Source organism: Eublepharis macularius, chromosome 17, assembly GCF_028583425.1.
Source record: "Eublepharis macularius isolate TG4126 chromosome 17, MPM_Emac_v1.0, whole genome shotgun sequence".
In the NCBI taxonomy this organism is placed as follows: domain Eukaryota; kingdom Metazoa; phylum Chordata; class Lepidosauria; order Squamata; family Eublepharidae; genus Eublepharis; species Eublepharis macularius.
Window position 1 is genome coordinate 28,949,662 of NC_072806.1, and position 21,355 is coordinate 28,971,016.

General features: G+C 51.3%; 1 protein-coding gene across 4 annotated transcripts in view; it reads right to left on the bottom strand.

Moving 5' to 3' along the window:
• Positions 1–21,355, bottom strand: part of MYO18A (myosin XVIIIA) — a 133,883-nt gene that overhangs the window by 27,674 nt on the left and 84,854 nt on the right. For all 4 annotated transcript variants that reach the window (XM_055001452.1, XM_055001451.1, XM_055001450.1 and 1 more), the window contains 12 exons: positions 18,996–19,105; positions 18,709–18,774; positions 16,316–16,444; positions 14,973–15,116; positions 14,283–14,372; positions 13,657–13,776; positions 13,007–13,118; positions 10,650–10,777; positions 9,628–9,782; positions 4,993–5,116; positions 4,379–4,579; positions 2,760–2,870 (listed from right to left, as the gene is read on the bottom strand). In XM_055001452.1, coding sequence (XP_054857427.1) covers positions 2,760–2,870; positions 4,379–4,579; positions 4,993–5,116; positions 9,628–9,782; positions 10,650–10,777; positions 13,007–13,118; positions 13,657–13,776; positions 14,283–14,372; positions 14,973–15,116; positions 16,316–16,444; positions 18,709–18,774; positions 18,996–19,105 — 1,490 coding nt within the window. The remainder of the gene's footprint in view (positions 1–2,759; positions 2,871–4,378; positions 4,580–4,992; positions 5,117–9,627; positions 9,783–10,649; positions 10,778–13,006; positions 13,119–13,656; positions 13,777–14,282; positions 14,373–14,972; positions 15,117–16,315; positions 16,445–18,708; positions 18,775–18,995; positions 19,106–21,355) is intronic.

Below are 21,355 nucleotides of genomic sequence, written 5' to 3' on the forward strand. Positions count from 1 at the left end.
GGAAACTGGCTCGTGTCAGGCGTCACGTCCAGCTTGGCTCCTGGGTCCACCTTGTCCCAGAGCAGCCCAGCCAGGCATCACTGGGGAGTGGCAAGCAGGACGTGATGATGACCAACAGGCATCCCTTGCGTCTGGCACAGAAGTATAAGCGGCTTCACCTCTGAACAGGGAGTCTCCACATATGTTACAACAGAAACAAAGCATCCTGCATCATTTCAAGTAAAACTTCCAATTAAAAATAGATTGTCTCAGAGCATGTATTAGCTTTGATTTTGAGATTACCTCAACAGTCTCCAGCTACTGAGACAAGGAGACAAAGGGATACAACTCTCTTCAGCGTCAGCCTTGGCCTGCGATTAGGTTAGCCCCAGGCTCCAGGACAAACAAAAGAGAAGTCCAGATTTCCAATCTGAAAGGTCTGCTGCAGTGACTCGCTCTAGATGGGACAGTGCAGGGCTGCCTCTGAGCAACTTAGCCTAGGGGTGTCTCAGCTGGTAGGAAGTGGCAAAACCAAGAGTGTCAGGTATATAAACAAAGCATCCCACTGCTCCTTCTACCAGCTCAGAAGATCTGGAGATACACACACACACTCAGAGCAGAGCCACACCAATGTAGAGGGCAGCACAAGCTGTCTTTGACCCAGCCTGGCCCTCTGCCAACTGAGAGCCCCATGGTGAAGGGCCTTTAAGCAGGCCTGGGCCCTGAAAACTGTTGGATCCCACCACCAGCATCCAGTGCTGGCCACGGAGGAATGGAGAAGAAGCAACCTCCCCGCATTCCCAGGCCAGCAGGGCCGTGACTCAGAGCTGCCTGCAGTCAGCATGAGGAGTCAGCCCAGGAAATGTTCATTTAGATAATTGCAGGTTAACGCCAAGCAGAGATGTGTCATGCGGCTGATGGCATCGGTGTGGGTTGGGAAAGGAAACCAAACTAGGAAAGGGTGGCTGGTTATGCTGGTCAGGGCCAGGCAGGGTTCAGCGGGACAACAGCCAGGCAAACAAAAGGATCCTGGCCTCACCCGAGCAGGCTTCGCCTTTGCTGCCCCAGCACTGGGCTGAAGGCCCCCCCCCCCCCAAAGTTCTCTGGCCCTGGGAACTCAGCCTTCTCCTCTCAAGAGACGCCGGGACAGGCAAGAGTTTTTTGGGGTTTCAGCACATGGTCCAAATCACTCCTCGGCTCCAGGCACTGAAGGCAGATTCTGGGGTGGGGCTTGCTTTCCCCTTCTGCCCCCTCCCACAGAACCAACCCCCGCCACGTCCGCGTTGTCAGCAGAAGGACGTTTCCCAAAGGAGGACTGAATGAAAAGAATGGTTAATTTTTGGTTTTTAAGAAAAAAGCAATTCTACTACGGCGGTCAACTGATCTGAGAAACTTTTAGTTAATAAATCACATGCCTTTCAACTAATGAATTAAATTGATCAATTAACATTAAATGCGTTTGCCTTTCAGAAGGACAGAACAAAAAGAGAGAAAAGGGAGGGAGGGAGGGGTCTTACACTTCAAACAAAAGTTGCCACTCTCCGATGGAACAAAAGTGCACCTGGAAGGTTTCTTCTTCCATTCCATATGATCTGCACAGCTTGACCTGGAAGGCCCCGGCTAGCCCATCTCGTCAGATCTCAGAAGCTAAGCAGGCCCTGATTAGTACTTGGATGGGAGACCACGAAGGAAGATAGGGCTGCTATGCAGAGGCAAACCACCTCTGAACATCTTTTGCTTTGAAAACTTTATGGAGTCGCCATGAGTCCGCTGCTACTTGACGGCACTTTCCGCCACCATGGTCCATACAACATGGAGACTAAAATACAGCCTCTCAAAATACACGGGGAGGGGGGGCTTTGCCTACTGCCCCTCTATTTGAAAATGATCCCTAATCAGCTAAAGTTAATGATTCACCTGCCTGTTAAATCTTGCAGCCTGCCCACCCTTTAACTGACTCTCAGCTGCTCTTTGTATTCCCTGCCTCCCGGAGTTTGCTCATTTCCCACCCAGACTGTTCACCCCTCCTTTGGTTAATTTACTAAGGCAAGTTTTCCTGCATATCTGAGGAGGGCCCTGACTATGTGGCTTTGTAGCCACTTTAGCAGAGTGTGGTATAATGGATTTTCTGATGGAGAGTCACACATGGTAACTTGGAGACTGAGCAGTGAACCAGGGAGTCCCAGGCTGAAATCTCATGTCCATAAAGAATTCACTTGGTAGCCTTAGGCAAGCAATTCATTCTCTCAATCTCCTGTTTCCTTCTGCAAGTGAGAATAATTATAGTGAGTGACCTACTTTACGAGGTTGTTGGAAGCACCACAACACACATAAATGCAAGGTTGCAGAAGGTATCGTTCCTTCTTTTTAGGTCGGACGATGGATAGAGCGGACATAAATTGCTTTAAAAAATAAATAAAGCAAACAAGAAAACCAGGAAAGTTTGAGCCAGGAAAATATGTCAACAGGCCACCAGCTCCCTCTGCGCTTCCTACCAGGGAGCCACCGGGGGCTTTGCTCCCGTTTGTCCTGCTGATTGGAATGAGAGATTGACACCCGCCACTCTACGAAGTCTCAGCAATATGGGTTTCACAGGAAGAGCCAGCAGGCCCGAAAAAGCAACACCCTGGCCCTAAGAAGGGGCTTCCTGGAAGCAAATGTAGTAGAGTGGCTCACTGCTACCTCTCCCCACACCAGAGCTGATCAGTCCTGAATTCTCGGGCTCTTGCAAGGGCACTCAGCCGGCCCTAGGGGCACCCATGCCACAGGACCCTCCTCACCTTCTTCTGGCACGACTGCCTGATCTCCTCCACCTCCTCGTCCCGGCTCTCCACCTCCTTGGCATGTGTCTGCCGCAGCCGCTCCATCTCCATTTCCAGCCGGAGCTTGGCCTGTTAAGGAGAACTACTAAGAACCAAGGCAAAGGGCAAAAGGACTTCTGACTTTCCCCAAAGACCAGCAAGGGACGAAGCTCTGGTCCAACTGTCATCTGAGGAGCAGCGGAGAGTCCATCCCCAGGCGCTGCCCTGGGTTCTGCATCAACCACTACCAACAGATGCTCCTGCCCAGCGTCACCACGGACTGCTGCTTCAACTCTACTTTCTTCCCACCCCTGAGCAGTCCGCTGGCCACCTCCTAGGGAGACAGAGGTGGCCCTTCAGACCCTGGGCTCCTGGCTTCCATATCCCCCATGGTCTGTTGCTGCTGCAGCTCTCCCAGTTGGATTGTTTGGCTCAGCGCCCCCTCAGTTTGGGGGCTGGATCCACCAGCCACCCTTGCTGGCCGAGCAAGCTTCTCTTTTTCTCACTCAAGTGGGCTGCCCCTCTCCCACCTGTCCCGGCTTCTGCTTTTTGACTCTCAAAGCCCGAGGGCAGCGAGTCTGGGCCCTAAATAAGGGCCGCCTAGCCCCGAAAGGTGAACCGAGAGCTGAGGCAAGCCTGGCAAAGGAGTGATAGGCTGTGCTGAAAAGCTGCTTGAAAGGGGGAGGGAGGGAGGGGGCCAGAGGAGTCCGTCTTTCCCCTCTCGCTCCTCCGTTCTCCACTTGCCCTGCATCTGCTGATCAAAGCTGAAAGCCTCCAAGTGGGGTCCTTTTGTGGTTTTTAAAGTTTTCTACAGGAACACACCACCAGAGTGCGTGGGCTTGGTAAAGAAGACGTCTGTTTTTTGCTTGATAGGGTTTGCCTCCACTACAAAGCTCCTCCCCTAAGAGGAAGCCAGAGGCTTGGAGGGACAGGGCATGATTCTGCCAGAAGCACCCTCCAGCTCCTGCCTGCGTTTCAAGCTGGGCCCAGGCAGGGCTGGCAGCCCCACCTGCGTGACTAGGCGCACACACTCTCCCACCGCTTACTGGAGAAAACGCGAGGCCCACAGCATCCTGTCTCCGGCTGAGAGGCAAGCCAATCTCAGCTCCTGCATCGATCGGTTCCCTTTCACTGGCCACGGCCAACTCCCACCCCACCGTCTCGTGCTGAGCCGGTTAAGGTTTAAAACAGCCAGCCTCTGGGAGGGAAGCAGAGCCATCAACAAAGGCCGGGCGTGGGGCCTCTCTGGGGCTCAGTGCTAGGAAGGTGCCCTCCAGATCGATGGGGCTTTGAGAGGCGACTACTTACTTGCCTGGCTGCCGCTGCTTCTGGAGCCTGCATGGCTGGGTCTGTCCGCCTGCACTCCCCGAGACCCAGGAGCTGCCTCAGCCCTTCCTTAGCTTGGCTGCCTGGGCTTTAACCTGATGCACTAGAGCTGGCTTCTCCCCAAACCTCCAGAGAGGAACAGCAGCCACAGCAGCTCAGCCATAACAAGGATGTGTGGCACACGCCCCCGTGAAACTGGCACGCCCAGAAAACCGGCAGAGCCGGGGCCTGCTCCAAGGAGAAGGAAGGTGCTGCGCTCCGCCCCAGCCTACCTGCTCCAGCATCTGAATGGTGCCCGCCTGCTCATCCAGCTCCTCCTCCTGGTCCTTCGCCTTGGCCTCCAGATCCCGGAGCTGCTTCCTGACTTTGGCCAGGGAAGCCTCGTCTTTGGACTCCTGCGAGGAGAGATCCTGCAACTCCGCCTCCAGCAATTCCACTTTCTGCGTGTAGTTGGCGATGTTGGAGTCCCTCTCCTGGGAAGGGAGAGGGGAAGGGTGAAGGGGGCCCCCGGACAGCCAGGCGCATGTGCTGCAGCTCCTCAGCCCAAAGGCCCTCTGCTGGGTGGAGGGTTTTGCCCTTTCAGGCTGCACAGCCAAAGCAGGGTTTAAGCGTGATGCTGGCAGAAGCAAAAGCACTCTTTCGGGGGGGGGGGCTTTCCCCTTGCACAGCTGAACCTGAGCTGCTATCCGTGCTCAGGGGCTATGCGTGCGGCACAGGATGCGGGTTACGTAGGTTTGTTGCAAAGCCCCACAGAAGAGTTGCTTTTGCCACACCTGCGTCTGTAAGGGGGCAGGACTTCAGAAGCCGCCCCGGTGAGGAGGGGCTCCAGCTGCTTGCTTGGGGCTTTCAAACAGAGAACCGGTCCAGAGGCCACTGGGCCACCCACCTCGAGTTGCTGCTTGAGGCTGAAAACCTCCGTGATGAGCATGTCCTTCTCTCTGGCCAGCTTCTCCCGCTGGAGCTTTTCCCGCTGGGCCTCCTCGTGAGCTTGAGAGAGCTCGCCATCAAACCTGCACAGGGCAGAGAAAGACGGGCACTTCCTTCTGCACAATGAGCCACTCCCCCCCACCCGGAGCTCAGACATCTTCTACTCCATTGCGGAGCTGGACGGAGACAGCGATGGCATCAAATCTCACCAAGGCGTGGGACTGGACTAGAAGACTCCCAGGTGTGCCATCCCAGGCAGGCCCAGGGCTCTTTTGAGCTTGGGGGGGGCAGCAGGGCCTCAACTCAGCCCGGCTGCCCATGATCCACGTACTAATTTTCTACAGATGATCTCCGCAGCCTCTGCAGGGAGGCCTCGGGGCCCCTGCTGCTCCCGAAGTCATCACCAGGAGAAGTGCCACGGGCTTTTGCTGGCAAAGGGGCCAAGTCAAAACAAGGTCATTTGACCCCCGACCCAAAGAGCAGCCAAAGTTACTCTGAGTAACCTCCACTGACAATAAGGGCATGCCACTTGGCCTCTCCTCGCCTCTCCCCTGCTCCCACTAGCATCTGCAGGGCTCTGATGTGTCTGAGTCCATACCAGCAGCCATAAGGGCTAGGAGCCTGCTTTTTACAGTCATAGTTTCTTGGGGACACAGCATTTGCACTTATGATTGCTCTACATGCAGAAGCATTCCACCTGCATTTTAATCAAGCTACACGTGCACAGAAATGAAAAGTAAAAACCCCGTAGACTAGGAAGCTGATTACCGAGCCTGGATGAACCAGAAAAGAGTTCCTTTCCCCCAGTTTGCTTCTTGAGTTTCCACTATGCCGCCCACTAGCTTGGTCCCCTGCCAAGAGCTGCTCCCCCCCCTCCCGCCTTAAACCTGCTCTCAGCTGGGGGCCTCTCTTAACTCCACTGTTTACAAGCCTTTAATTTCCAGCAGAAGAGCACAAGGCAGGGAGCAAATTGCACAGAATCCTCCCCGGTGCCTTTTCCTGAATTGCTAATAGAGAGATTTTGCCTGTCAATGCCACATGGAGGGGGCAGGTTAAGAGAAGCAAAAAGATGCAAGCGATGGGGCGGGGGGGGGCATCCCAAGTAGAAGAATGGCAGAAAAGCTCAGGACTCGCACACAGAGGAAGGGAAACCCTCGGACAGAGGACCAGCAAGGGGCAAAGGCCACCCTGACTGCTGACCTGTGCTCAGCCACAGATGTGCCATTGGACTGTTCTCCTTCCATAAGCCTCGGCGGAGGGACATGAGGCAGACTTTGGGAGTACTGAGCCCCTTTCAGGCTGGTGGCTGCATAGGCCTGTACAATTCATACACAGCCAGCCATTTATCTCCCTGTCGCAACACTTGCTCAACATAAGGAACGTAGACGGCCTTTTTAAAAAGGATTACACAAAGTCATGGAGTCCACCAACAGCTACGGCAGGCAAACAGAGCCTCCACGTACAGAGGGAGTTGACTACAGCTAGCGTGGTATGGTGGAAGGAGGCTGGGCTTTGCATGGAGAGCCCAAACTTGTGGTCAGCCGTTAAGCTCACTCAGTGAGTTTTCTGCAGTCACTGTGTAGCCCGACCTCACAAGATGGTGAGGATAAAATGGGATATGTACCGAGAAGGCTTGAGCCCTTTGGTGGCTGGACAGGCACTTAAACCTCTCTGCATAAAAGGCAAGCCGTATTGCCGATGACACACTTCTTATCCTGGTGCGCCTCCACAGGAGCACCAGGATAAAAAGTGCGCCGTGGCCAATATGGCCTCCAGAGGGGCAGGAGGGCCAGGCAAGCCGGCCTGTCACTCTGGAGGGCACCGCGGCAGCAGGAGGGCCAGACAACCTGCCCCGTCCCTCCGGAGGGTGCCAAGGTGGGAGGGCCGAATAGTAACAAACCAGCATTCCTGGGTTTTCCTGGGCCAGACCAGAAGGGACTAGGCCAGATGCTCGGACAGACCAGAAGGGAACAGCTCCTGCTCTTGAGGGTCCCAAAAGTTGGCCATGGCTAGAGACATCATGCTAAGCAAGAGGGGTTTTTTTGGTTGACCCAGCAGGGCTCTTCTCCATCGGTTTGCAGACCAGCATGGAATTATTTGAACTCTGATGGCGATCAGGCAAGTTTAAATTGCACATATGAGCCCCATCGTTACAGCTATGTGGCCACGGCCAAAGGACGCTGGCCTGCAACCTTGCTGGACGCCTCAGGAACCTCCGCGCACACACGCCGCCATGCCAAAGCCTTTTATGTGCTCTCCAATCTCCACCCGGGCTTGGTGTCCCTTTATGTAGTGACCCATGTTAAACGTCCAGTCAACTAATCCCCATTCTTCTTTGCGCAGGGTAATAAATAGCGGCATTAATGTGGGCTCTGCTCTTCGGAAATTAAAATTAATTAGGTTGATTCTCTCCCTCGCTGGGTCTTTCTTTTTCTCCCCCCTCCCTTTCCTGCTCGTGTGATCATTACCATAATGAGATGAAAGCGTCCTCTCTGCTGCTTAATAACATTTTTTAAAAAGCGAGGAGAGTCTCGTAATGGAATAGGAGATGGTGAGTTGAGCAAAGGGTGGGGGGCAGTGGGCACAGCCTGGGGCCAGATGTGATGCTAACGGCCCTCCGGACAATTTCTCAATGCCTTAATTGCTCTTCATTAAGACGGTATTACCTGGACGCCGTCTGCAACTCTTGCTTTTGATGCCAAGCCCTCTCCACCGCCCAGCTGAGCAGGAAAGGAGATGCAGGCTGATGAGGGGAGGCAGAGAGGGGGCAACCAAGCCTGGGATGTGCCCCTTTTCAGCAGGGACTGGGCACTCTTAGTGGCACAAGCTGTGTCTGGGAGGGAATTCTCCTACAGCATTTGCTGCTGTGGAACACTGGAAGAGCCAGCAGGGTGGACTGTGGAGCTTAGAAGGTGTATGACATAAGGTAGCAGCCTGGCTCAGTGAAGAGAGGGCTGGGAATGGCTGTAGTTCATATCCCGCTGCTGCCAAGAATCAGGCTGGCTGGAGGAGAGAACATCTCTGCATCTCAGTGCTGGGGTGGGAATAAAGACAGGCCTATCACTAGTTTGGCCCTATGAGGAGGAAAGGTTAAGACAAAACGGAGAGATCTTGAGTAGAAGCCAAGAGAACTGGGGACATTGCCCGCTGGGTCCAATGTCAAAGGCACTCTCGGTTTAGGGAAGCACCTGAGTGCAATTGAACAAGGTAAGGGCAACTGAGCATGTGTGGCTGAGATGTTCTTGGGTAACTTTGTTTTGGAGGGCTTTTGTATTAATAATATTCCAAGACGTTTGTGGGGTGCGATTCACACCTATACTTGCAAGCCACCTAGAGCTTCTGTTGTAAGGAGGAGGGGAGAGAAAGGCAGGATTAAAATCTCCTAATAAATGCTTCAATAAAACAGAGTTAGGATTTCATCCAATAAATACAGGCGCTGCCATTTCAAGCAGGGGGCTCACAAAGCAGCAACCTTGGACAAGAGTTTTAAAGCAATACTGGATAACACTCATTGAACACTGAAGAGGTGTGGGGTTGGCAGTCATTATAATTTCATAAATTAATGGTTTTAAAGTTCTTTTTAAAAATTCTATAAAAATCAAGAGAAAAGGGGGAAAATCCAAACTATTTACATATACATGGCTCATCTGAACAGGGTCTCCTGCAGGTGCCACCCTGCACATGGGTGAAATCAACATCAGCCCGTACAGGGGCTTTCTCTGTGGTGGCCCCTACCCTGTGGAACAGCCTGCCTGAGGAAGTTAGGAGAGCCCCCACTCTCCTAGCTTTCTGCGAACGATGCAAAACTAAATTATTCAAAAAGGCTTTTGTACTGTACGGAGGGGGTCTCAGATGCTTCACTAATGAGTTAAGGACCATAGACTTCACCACTGTGTTGCCTTACGTATTACCTGTTGTCTTAAATATGTGCTCCTATGAGCTACTTGTGCTTCATGTGGTCTAATGTCAGCCCTAGACTTGCTTAGGTTCTGTTTCAGCATTTCTTCAACTCCGCATTGGATTCTTACTAATGCTATGTCTATGTAAAATTGTGTTTATTATTTATGGAAATGTCCTTGAAACTGACTGTACTAATCTCACACTGTGTAATCTGCCCTGAGAGTCTCAGTGAGAAAGGCGGCCTATAAATGATATAAACAAAATAAAATAAATAAATACACCAATAAAAAGAACACTAAATAGAAAAAAGAAGAAAAAATCTGCAAGTAAACATTGCAATGGGAAAGAGAGAAAATGCTCGTTCAGAAAGAGCAGGATGAAGTGCAGGTGCCCTGAATTTCTCTCTGCCACACCCCAGTGAGGAAGGACCGATGTATCAGCCCACAGTAACAGCTGTGATGTTCTTTTCTTACATGCATTGGAGGCCACCTTATCTGGATCAGGACCCCTGGCCCGGCACTGCTCCTCCGACTAGCAACAGCTGTCTGGGATTTCAACCCTGCTACAGCCCAGGTTTTAAGAACTGACGACCAAACCCAGGACTTCGTGGGATCCAGTGCTGAGCAGTGGACCTTAGGTAAACAATCACAGAGGCAGATGTCTCAGAAGGACGCCCCCCACCACCACCACATACTTGCGCTGTTTCTTCTCCAGCTCATGATTCCGGCCCTGCTGGCCTTCCAGGTGTAACTTGGTGTCCTGCAGCTCTGCCGTCAGGCGCTGGCACTTCTTCTTCAGAGTTTGCAGGGCACGCTGGCTCTCCTCACTGTCGGCCTGCAGATCTGCCAGCTGCGGAAGGAGGGAGGGAGACTGTAGGACTGGGGAGTGGGAAGGGAGCAGAAGGCACAGCTGGCCCTCCCCCAAAGCTAGGCCTGCTGCCCTTCTTTCCACCAGTCTCAGTTGAGACAAATGTGAGCCACAGACTGCACATACAGCACGGCATAGTCCCCGACTACCAGCCAGGGTCCTTTTCCCCAGCACAGGTCCACCCACGCAGGGTCCAGCTCTCCCATCCAGACACCAAGTGCTCAGTTTTAATGGTTTGTGTTTTAATATTGTGGTTTTTAATTGTAAGGCAGCTCAAGCAGGACTTTGAAGAGGTGGCATAGAAATATTCTAAATAAGTAAATTCATAAATAAGGCTGGGATGCCAAGAGGATCAAGATTTCATAGAAGCGGTATTTTGGCTATGCTGTGCCAGAAACCCACAGAAAAAGGCAGCAAACAGATAAAATAGAGTAAAAATAGAGTAAAAAAAAATAGAGTATATTTGTGCAAGAGAAAGAGAGAGAGAGAGAGAGAGAGAGAGAGAGAGGGAGGGAGAGAGAGAGACAACCAGGAGCTTTACAGAAAACAAAAAGCCGATCAATGTTTGGAACCAGCCAAGAGATCTTGTGGATGAGACAAGAGCCTGCAATTCCGGACCATCAAACAGATGTTCTGCTTCAAGGAACGGGAGCTGGTCTTGGGTAGGATGGCATGCCATTGTGGAGAAGGAGGGCATACTGGGAACTTGAGAGGTCTGCCACGACATGCTTTGGCACAAGAACGCTGGAGTGGCAGAGCAGCGCCCAGGAAGCAGCGGCTGGCTGCCCACTGCTCCTGGGCGTGGCCTGTGAATGCCCACGCAAACGGGCAGGAGGAAAAGACTCTTACCCGTCTGTCCAGCTGCCTCTTGCTCTGCTGTTCCACCTCCAGCTTGTCCTCCAGCTCCTGCTGCAAGCGCTTTTTGGTGAAATCAATCTCGCGGATGGCACGTTCATACTTCAGCCGCCACTCGCCACCTGTGGGGGAAGGGGAGCAGAGAGCCTGCACCACTGAAGGCCATCCCAATAAGGGCTATCCCTGAGCCAAAGAAAGCCCTTGCAACTGGGGTGGAGGCTTCATCTAGTTCCAAAAAGCTAAGCTAGGCCTAGAAATTTAGCTGTCTTTTAAGATGAGACAGCCAAAGTGACTTCAAAAGCCAAGGAGCTGCTCGACTCCATTCTTCAACCCTCCTACAGTTCATGAGAAGCACCTCTCCTGACCACCTGGGCCATCAAGCCCAGAAGGGGTTATTCCACGTGGCAGCAGCTCTCCAAGGCCTCCGGTAGGGAGGGGCTTTGTCCAGTCCCAGTGCTTCTGGAGGAGACTAGGGGGGAAACTAGGGAGGGGATGGAGCCGGTTCAAAGATCCTTAAAGTTCACTCTTGTAAGAAAGGAACCCTAATGTCTATTTTGGCAAAACTTTCCTCTTTCCGCACACTGAATTTTCCCACTTAATTTCAACTTTCTTTTTGCAGGAATTCCATTTAAAATGGTGGAACACCACAGAAGAATCACCAGCAGCAATGTAAACGAGGCACATCAGAAAACAGACCGCTCAGAATATCAAATCTCTTCTTAGCTCATCCCCACCTCCAGCTCTTCCTTGCCCCCAACTCTTCCCCCAGCCAGCTTGGCCCTTTGCCTCTTCTTTCTCTGCAAACTGTTCCATAGGAGGGCACAAAATGCACCCCACTATGGCAGCGGCAGCAGCAAACTGCGTGAGAGCAGGTGGGAATAGCATATCCGTGCTGGTGGCTGCCACCTCTGCCCACTCTCCATACAAGGCACATGCACAATGGAGCCAGCTGAGAAAACTCTTCAAAGGACCAGGGAGACAGAGAGACAGAGAGAGACAGAGAGTTTGCCAGTTTGAAAGCAGAGCTTAGCTTAGATCCACTCCACTTCCATGTACTGGTGGGAGGGGGCAGCAGATATCTCCCCCCATAACCACACCCCAGTTCCTGTTCTGAGCCACACTGAAGGATGTTTTTCTTTTGATCTGGCTTAAGAAAGGATAGCCCTGGAGACCCACACTGAGCATGATGGTCCCATTAAATTCAGGAGTTTTCTGCATTCCACGTAGAGGAAGTTCTTCATGTAAATGCATCAGCCAAGTTGGCTGACTGGAATCTAGTGTTGTCAGTCAACATCCCACTAATGCTCAAAATAACACAGTCTGCACCGTCATCATAAAAGCAAAATTTGTAGATTCTTGGTGGAAAATCTGTGTTTTGAAACACAGATCACAAACTTTTGGGCTACCTAAGGAACTTGGGTAGCATGTGCTCCAACCACTGAGCTATGGCCTCACTTAGCTGAAATACATGCCAATTTTCCACCATGGAAACCCAAACTCTGCACAGGATACAGTTTAGCTTCTGTATCTGCCCAAGTTATCCTGCTTCCAAATTCCAAGCTTTCCGGTTTGGGTGTTTTTTTTTAAGCAAGAACTAGAGCAATGAGTAGGGGGAGGGAAAGAAAGGCTAAGGAAATGGGGCAGCTGGTGCACACAGACAGGCTGCGGAAAGGTAAACGTTGTTAGCACAACCTAATCCGTTAAATGGGCCATGAGGAATCTTGACTGAAGTGTCACCTGGTTCCCTTCAGCCAGTCTGAGGGAAGGTGTTTTGACATCATCCACACAGGAAATTTCTCTGCTGCACCCCAGGAGTTTTGCATTTGTGATAGAGACATTTTGCATGGGGGAAGGGGGACCAGAACGCTGCTCCTCTATGTTTCCTGCCCTGAGATGTAGCAGAAGTTTTCCACCAGGCAAGCTCCAGAATGCCACGGCTCTCTGTCTGGTCTCTCAGTGGGGAAGTAATGACCTGACCAGGGCTTTTTTTTCTGGGAAAAGAGGTGGTGGAATTCAATGGGTTGCCCTAGGAGAAAAGTCACATGGCTAGTGGCCCCACCCCCTGATCTCCAGGCAGAGGGGAGCTTAGATTGCCCTCCGCGCCACTCAGTGGCACGGAGGGCGGAGGGCGATCTAAACTCCCCTCTGTCTGGAGATCAGGGGGCGGGGCCACCGGCCATGTGGCCATTTTCAAGAGGTTCTGGAACTCCGTTCCACCGCGTTCCAGCTGAAAAAAAGCCCTGGGCCTGACCACTTCCATGGGGGCAGATCATGGGTGCTGCTGAGGCATGCCTCTGAACTGCCACAAGTCCGGCACCCCAAGTCTGGATGCTGGCAGGGAAGAGACTCACCAGAGTTGTCATCGTCCATCTCCCCATTGAGTTCAGCAGCACGGATGAGACGCGCCTCCATCACTTCCATCTCCATGGAGTCCATCTGCTTCTTGAGGGCGTCGTATTTGGCCTGAAAGGAGACACATGCAGCTTCAAAACACAGAAGGGGCCCGGGCAGGGCAGTGGCCCTCTCCCCTCTGCACCACACAGCCCTAGAGGGTGGGGCCCTGGCTGAACTTCTACTTGGCACAAGGAACAAGGGAATGCCAGGGCTGTAAATGGCAGCATTCTTGAAACATCCTGCGTGTCGTTTTCTAGTGCAGGAGAGGCTGCACTGAGGAGGGAGAATTCTAGGTCTGCATTTCTCCATGGTGAAAGAAGCCAACAAATTATCTGTGTTTTTAAAAACAGACACCTACTGGATTACCTGAATAGTTGCAAAGCATTCACAAGGAGTGTTAGGGATCAATTGGCACTGTAGTATCCTTTGTAAACCCAACCGATTGTGGTTCATTCATCAATGCATGGGGAAGCCCAGGGCTGCGACACATGGGCCAAAGGGTACCATGAGAACAGAGGGGGCAGGCTGGCACCAAAGACATTTCCTCAAAGCTCTCCCCTGTAGTCCCAGGCCCACGGCATCACCACTTCTGGCCTGCCCGGCTCACCTGTAACTCTTTCATATCTTTTTCTGCTCGCAGCCGCTCTGCAGTCTCGGCGTCCAGGAGCTGGGAGGCGGATTCTCCTGTGTTCCTCTCGTCAGTCAGTTCTGAGGTCAGCTCCGTGATCTGGGAGAGTGAAAACAACAGAGTGAGGCACGGAAAGGACAAGGCCTCTGATCCGTGGAATGGCAGGACCCAAAAATGGACAGAGGATGCAGCCCCGAGCCTTTGACTGTCTGGAATGGCTCCAAGGCAGGGACGATGCAGCCGGATCCATGGACAGCTCATTCTCATTTTCTGATCATCTCCCCTTCTCTCCCCCTTGCTGCTCCAGATACGCTCACACACTGACCTCATTATCCCCTACCCCCAACACAGTTTGGGGGCTGGGCTGCTTCCCCTACTGTCAAATCCTACAGTAAAGCTTCACCCTAGCTGCTGAAGGCCATCTGGCCATCTCTGGTCCCCTCTATTAATCTCAGATCCGCTTGCTACCAGGATTATTATTGCCAGTATAAGCACTCTGAATCAGGGAACGCTGCATTGCACTGAAGCTCTGTGCAGCTCCTAGCACATCCCTGGCCATAAAAAACATTTCTGTGGGAGCACCAGGGGATTCCAGGAGCACACACCTTGCTCTCCAAGCGGTCACTGCTCAGCCGCAATTCATTTCGTTCCTTCTCCACCTTCTCGAGACGGTTTTTCAGCTGCTGGATCTCCTCCTGCCCAGAGCAAAGGACAAGGTCAAGGTGCTGAGAAGAACCGAGTTGCTTCATGCTACTCTGCTTTAGGACTGGGAAACGAAGCTTCTCGTATGAGAGCTACTCCCTGCCCCTCTTGGATAAACCTGAACTTTAGGGAAAGGATCTCTATTCATCCATGGGACAAAGTGGAGCTCTTACCTAAAGCAAAATTGGAACAATTAGGTAAAAGCAGAAATTGGCCTCCTGCTAAATACCTTTGTACTTGATGTTTATGGATAACAGCACCCATTGTGGGGCTTGTTCTCCAATAAGACCGTGGCGAGGCAAGGGGGCTTGGCTGAAGTGTCTTCAAAGACAGCACAGCATGCTGCATTTGCCCAGTGGGGTGCCCGGAGTTGATTAAGAGAACACTTTGCACGTGCTACCACTGCATGTGCAGTGCAGCTGCAAAAAGCTGCAAAAGAACATGGAAAGCCCCTGCCAGGCCTGCTAGACAAGGATGGGCAGTGGGGGTCACGGGCCTGACCAGGCAGCAGGCAGCTTCAGGTGGCCCCTGGAAGCACCGAATGCTCCACTGCAACAGATCCCCTTTCCCTTCCACACAGGGCTCCTACGCACATCTTTGCCTCGGATCTGGTCCTCTGTGAGCTGAACTTCAATGAGGGGCCTGACGGTGGTGAAGAGCTTCCACCAAGGCCAATTCTTGACCCCTTTGTTCTTCTTGATGTTCTTCTGCACGCAGCGGATCGCCAAGTCTTGGATCTGGATTGGAGAGGCAGGGCAGGGGGAGATAGAACCAAAGGAACCTTGAATGCCAGTATTCTAAGAACATGGTATCAAACCACAGTAGGGGAAATTTCAGAAAGGGGACAATTAGGGGATGAAGTCATGTGGATGGCCCAAAGAAACCCTATTCGGTTTGAATGCCAAGGAGCATTCAAAGCTCCAGGAGGAAGCAAAGCTCCAGGAGGAAGAAAAGCTCCAGGAACAAAGCTCCAGGAGGAAGCAACCAAAGATGGCAGGAAGCCATCTCTGCTTGGCTCCCCATAGAAAGGATAAGAGGGATTCCCAGTGGGGAATGGAACCTGCCTTTCCCCAGGCACTTCCTGATCCTGCCCTGAGAGGACAAGAACTTTGCCCCCATCCAGGGGAAAGACCTCCCATCACATCCGTATCACAGTATAAGCATGTCCACTGCTGTCTAGAGGCATGATATAAAGCAAGCCCCTTCTGAAAGAAGCTTGCGACCAAGAAGGAGAGTCAACTGCAGAAGGGCTACACAGAGTGATGGTGAAGACTTTGCAAAAGGGGGAGAAAGGAAGTTGGGAGGGGGGGTGGAAGATGGTGTCAGGAGGGTGGAAACAAAAAGAAGCAGGACAACAAAGGAATGCCCTGGGCTTCCAACCGCCCCAAACTACCTCCCTCCCCAATAAAGAAGTTCCTAGAAATCTGTGCCCCACAGACACACAGTTGTACACATGAAAAAGCTCACACACTGCTCCAGAGTTGTACACAAGAAAAAGATTGAGCGCTGCTCCCAAATAAGCCCACATCCCCCACAGCTACAAAATTCCACAGTATCCTTGCTTTACGTCCTTCTTCAGGGAAGGGGAATGAAGGAGACCCTCCCTCCAGCCCCTTCCCCTTGCCTAACTGCAGTGACAAGAAGTGTACATGCACAAACACATGAATACAGAGTGCTTTCATACCTGCTGGAAGACTCGAGAGCCACCTCCTCCCCTGGCTTGGGGAGCCCCAGTTGCACTCCTGGCAGAAGCAGGGAGGCTGGGATTCTGCCCAGTGCGTGGGAGGCAGAGCTGCCCATTTTTGGCTAAGTCACGGAGGCAACAGCACGATATGTAAACGCAAAAGGGGACTGGGGAAGGCCGAGTGTGTGTGTGTGTGTGCGCGTGCTGGCTTGCTGTTTCCCACTGACTTTGAAAGAGGCCTCCACAGCATACCTTCCTCTTCTTGAACTGCTGGCGTGCAAGGAAGCCACGGCAGGCCGCCTGGAAAAGCGTGATATTTCTGCTCATCTGTTTATCGCGCTGCTCCTCCAACTTGGCCAATGTTCCTGCCCGGAAAAACACCTGGGAAGCGGGGGAAGGAGTGCAGGAAAAGAAGAAGGGAGCTTTGATTCTCAAAAGCTTACTACACTGAAAATCTTGTTGGTATTTAAGGTGCTACTGGGCCCAAAACTTTTTCTTCCGCTGCAGACGAACATGGCTGCCCACCTGACAGAACAGCCAGAAAATCTTTCCTGCAACATTCACCGTGAAGAAGGCCAAGTGTGCAATTGCTGAGCTGTCTACCCCCCTATCTGGAGCAGGGAGTGATGCCGGAAACGTCAGGCCCACCCAGCCTCCCGAGCTTCAGCAGAATCAGTATTTCTCATCCTGGGAAGGGCAAATGCACCCAGCATCAGAAGCCACTGTGCAGATGGCACAGAAGAGAAGCACAGAAATGCAAAGGACGCTTCAGGAGCAAGCCCTACATGCCCTTTGAGAAGGTCAGCCGTGGTGAACAAGCGGGTAAAGGAAGCGTGTGGCAAAAGAAGCTGCAAGGCATTTGGGTGTTATGTACACTGCTGTATTTTTATTGAATCACTGTATAAATGAATACTTTATTTTACATATTTTTTTTCAAATTGGAACGTTTTAGTGTTTGATGTTCACCGCTTTGGGGGGTCCCCATTTGGGTGGAAAGGCAGCATAGAAATGTTTTAAACAAATACATGAATAAAATAAAGGCCTTCCAGGTGGCCTCCCATCGCACCACCAAGGACAACAGATGCTCCCTTAGCAAGAGATGGGGAAGGGCGGCCTCTCCCCCGCCAAGAGGTCTTACAGCTAACACGGACAAGGGGGGACCCTGTGGACCCCTGCCCACAGCCAACTCTGGGGCCTTCTCAGCTGGATCCTGACAAACGTTCTGAGGCCCCAATTGCTTTGGCTGCAAGGAATCTGCAAGAACAAAGCAATATGAACCCCAGGGAATGCCCCCAATCACTCCGACCCCAGCCCACAGTGTTGCAGCATGCCAATGTCACACTGATGTTCTATGGAGGAGTGGGGCAGGAGGAGGTGCGCATGGTTCAGTCATGCCTCTCTTCTTTTCACTTTGAATTTATGGGCTCCTGGAATATGCAGAATTGTTGTGACAAGCCTCCCATGCATCCCCTAGCCAGCCTGAGCCGGGCTGTCCCGGCATATTAGCTGTCGGTGACACAGCTCAGGCTAAGACGAACTTGGCGGAGGGGGCTCTCTGCTGCCCCCAAACAGCTGAGCAGCAGCACACACCGCTATTTGTTTATTCCGAATGTTTACACCCTACCTTTCTATAGAATACCTGCAAAATGGCTTGCAAAAGTCAATTGAGACAATGAACGACCAAAATTAAGAATTATCTAGCAGTAGATAAAATAATCAGACACAAACTCAGCGGATAAAATTTCTCAGCAGGTGAAAACAGTAATGAATTCAAAGCACTTGAAAGCTAGTAGAATCCTCTAATGGGGGAAATAAAAACACCCCTCTGAAACGCCACAAGAGCGATTTTAAAAAGGATTTGGGCAATAAGAGTTTCTGCAGAGCATTGAAATTTTGCAAATTTGACACCTCTGAGGGGAGGAGCATCCGTGGTGACACCACAGGAAAGGCCTTGCAACTGGTGCGCATCCACCTGACACGGAAGAACCTTGGAAACAGATTTTCCTATGTGATAGTGAAGAGCCCCAAAAGAGGCACCCAAGGACTTTCCCCTGCCCCCCTGCCCCATGGCAGGCGACACAAGAAACAAAACTAAGTGGCTGATGCAATTTAAGATTCATGCCTAAAGGCTGTGAAATGTGGTCCTGACCATGGAAATCAGCTTGCTGAAAATTTAAGGTTCCACTTTTAAAAAAAAAGTTTCGAGGCCACATGGCTGCAAAATTATACTTTTAAGCACAGACAGCAAAGCCTACAGAAACACTGGAAGTTAAAAGTTGCCAAGGACGATTGGTCAGAAGCAACAGGATATTGGCATCTTGTAGAGCTACTCAACGCTTCCCCATGACTAGGAGAAACAGAATAAATTAAGCAAAACAAAAGGAAATTGTGTACATTTGCATGAGAGAGACACATTTCAGAATCCAGCTCTTGCTGTCAAAAGAGTTTATTTTAAAAAAAACACTCAAAAGTTGTGAATCCAATGCCAGACATCCAATCCCCAGAGACTCTTTCACCCAAAATTGGCACCCTCCCTTCCCTTGTCCTCATCTGTCTGGAAGAGACACCGCCTCCAACATGCAAGGGCTACCAACACCCCTGCGAGGAAGGACAGCTTTCCCCCAAAAGACACCAGCTGCTCTTACCCGGCTCAAGCCCATGTGGAAACTGCTCTTCTCCTGCTCCAGGGATTCCAAGAGCTCCTCCACTGCCTTGGAGGAGAAGAGAAAGCATGAGTTGCTGCCTGATGGCCACATTTATGAAAAGGACATCTATATATCCTGCATTGCGCCCCCCCCCCACACACACATCCTGCTTGCCCTCTTGGTGATTCTGTCTCCAAAGCTGCAGTGGCTGTTTCTCATTCTACCCTCCGCAGCAACTGTTGGAGAGAGGCAGCATCTGGCTATCTACCCCACTCCCCGAAACATACCCGCTTCTCATCCATGACGATATAATTGCGCCCATGTTTCTTCGTCAGGTGAGGGGCCAGGACGTCGAAGCGTCGTCGAAACTCTGCAAAGACCATGTGATCAGGGTAACCTGTGGAATCACATAGAGAAAGGGTCGTTGAAAGAATCTGCCTGGGACAGGTAGACTTAGCAGGGAGTAAGGCCTGCGTTCCCAAGTAATCTTGAAGCAGGAGTCTCTGTTCTTCAGTCAAAGCCCAGCACTTTGTGCTCTCCTTAGAGCTATCCGGAATACAACTGGAAAAGGGCCAGCAAGCAAGACAGGCCATGGCCCCAAATATCAGATGCTGGAAGAGCACACCTTCTGGCCCACAGCTGAACAGGAGGATGGTGGGCTGTGAGAGGCAAAGGGCAACAGAGAAATCCTCCTTGTAACCAAGTTCAAAAGTTCCTTGATAGCACGGAGGCCATGTACACCTATTAATGTTCTGCGTTAACTTCAAAGATGATGCATGGAGGGACGTGAAAATAAGTCAATAAAGGCCAGTGTAGAGGGTGTATAGGATGAGGGGGGTCACTATTTCTACAGAAGTAACCATACAACAAGCACTGTTCTACTGGGTCAAACCAAAAGTCCATCAGCCCTGACATTTAGCTGCCTCTGGGGAACACACTAGCAGGGTATGAAGGCAGAAGGCACTGCTCATTGTTTATGCCCAAACTGGCTCTGTACGTGCATCTGCCATCAGTACATGAAGCCACGGATAGTCCTATCCTCCATGAAGGGAACTATGCACACTACGCATCAAGGAATCTGCTGCCAAAGATTCTTCTTCAATTGCTTTTTAAAAGGTTTAGCTGGAGGCCGAGAGTAGCAGTGGGAAATAGCTCCAAACACCAAAGAGCACCCCATCCACATTGAGAAATAAATCTACCACTGACTGCAGGAACACCGGGAATGTACAAACACAAAAGGAATGGATTTTGAGATCACGCCTGGCTTACAAACTCCAGCTGGTTCCCTCTCAGGTCTGGAGCTGGATGGATGACTGCTTGCCCCCATCCCAGCGATTCCTGATTTCCAAATATAGTCATAAAGAGACTTTCCTGGCATGAAAAACTTGGCTGGCGTGGAGATGTCAACCAGGGAGTCATTTGAGAGGAGACAAAACTCCCCAGAGCAAAAGAGGAGGCAACTCCCCAGAAGTCTGCCGCCGACAATGTTCTGCACACCCCTCTTATCTTTGGTGATGTGATCCTATCAGATGGAGTCCAGCAGAGCTGCAGAGGATCTCCCACAACATACACCAGAACCCAGCATGGAAAAGCACAGTTACAATTCATATTTGGAAAAGAACTATGTAGCAAGCTGCATCCCAGCCACCTTCTCATGTTACACCTCCAAGGTCTAAAGACTAGCGGAGCCCAAATCTAAGTTGCAGGGTGTCGAAGTAAGTTCGTAGCCCATGAAGCTTCCTTGTACTGACTGATGAGAGAGGGACAGGACAAAGTTCCATGTTTTTGTTAAGAAGGTGCTTTGCGCAGGACTTTCAGAGCCTACAGCTTTCTGGGACTCTACAGGCTTTCTGGGACAAGTGGAACAGAGGTGATGGGGTTGCTCTATTTGAAGACGGTACATGCCACTCCAGGAGAAGGCAAACACAATAAAAAATGAAGTCACACCCCCATCTCAGCTGTAGGGAAGGTCCACCACCTTTGCCCCAGCTTCACAACTGAAAAGGGAAACTGGACCCTGGTTCTGGAAGAAGTTGCCCTTCCTCCACCTTGATAGCAGGCTGTCCTTTTTCTTCAAATATACATTCACATTTTTATACATAGATCCAGAGGAGTTAGCCGTGTTAGTCTGTAGTCGCAAAATAGTAAAGAGTCCAGTAGTATCTTTAAGACTAACCAAGTTTATAGTAGCATAAGCTTTTGAGAACCACAGTTCTCTTCATCAGGTGCATCTGATGAAGAGAACTGCGGTTCTCGAAAGCTTATGCTACTATAATATTTATACATGACATTCATTGCCTTAAATATATTTCTAAAGGCGCAAAACTGCTTGAGAGACTGGAGTAGAGGGGAAGTTTTCTGGGTGACCACCCAGAAGGGAGACAGAGAGCAGGTAAGGATGCCAGGGGCTCTTAAAAACGCCACCTCTGCTTCTTTGGCGCTTGAAAGGAACTAATACTCAAAAGAACAGCTGAAGCAAGCAAGTGTAGCAAGAGTGGAATCTGGGAAGCTGCCCCAGCTACACACTGATACAGGGAGCTCAAGCAATGCACAACTCTCTCAGAGCCAAGCTACAAGAGATGAATTACATGAGGAGGAGCAGGTGAAGGGAGTTGCAATGTTAGCCGGGAAACTGACTAGAAATTGG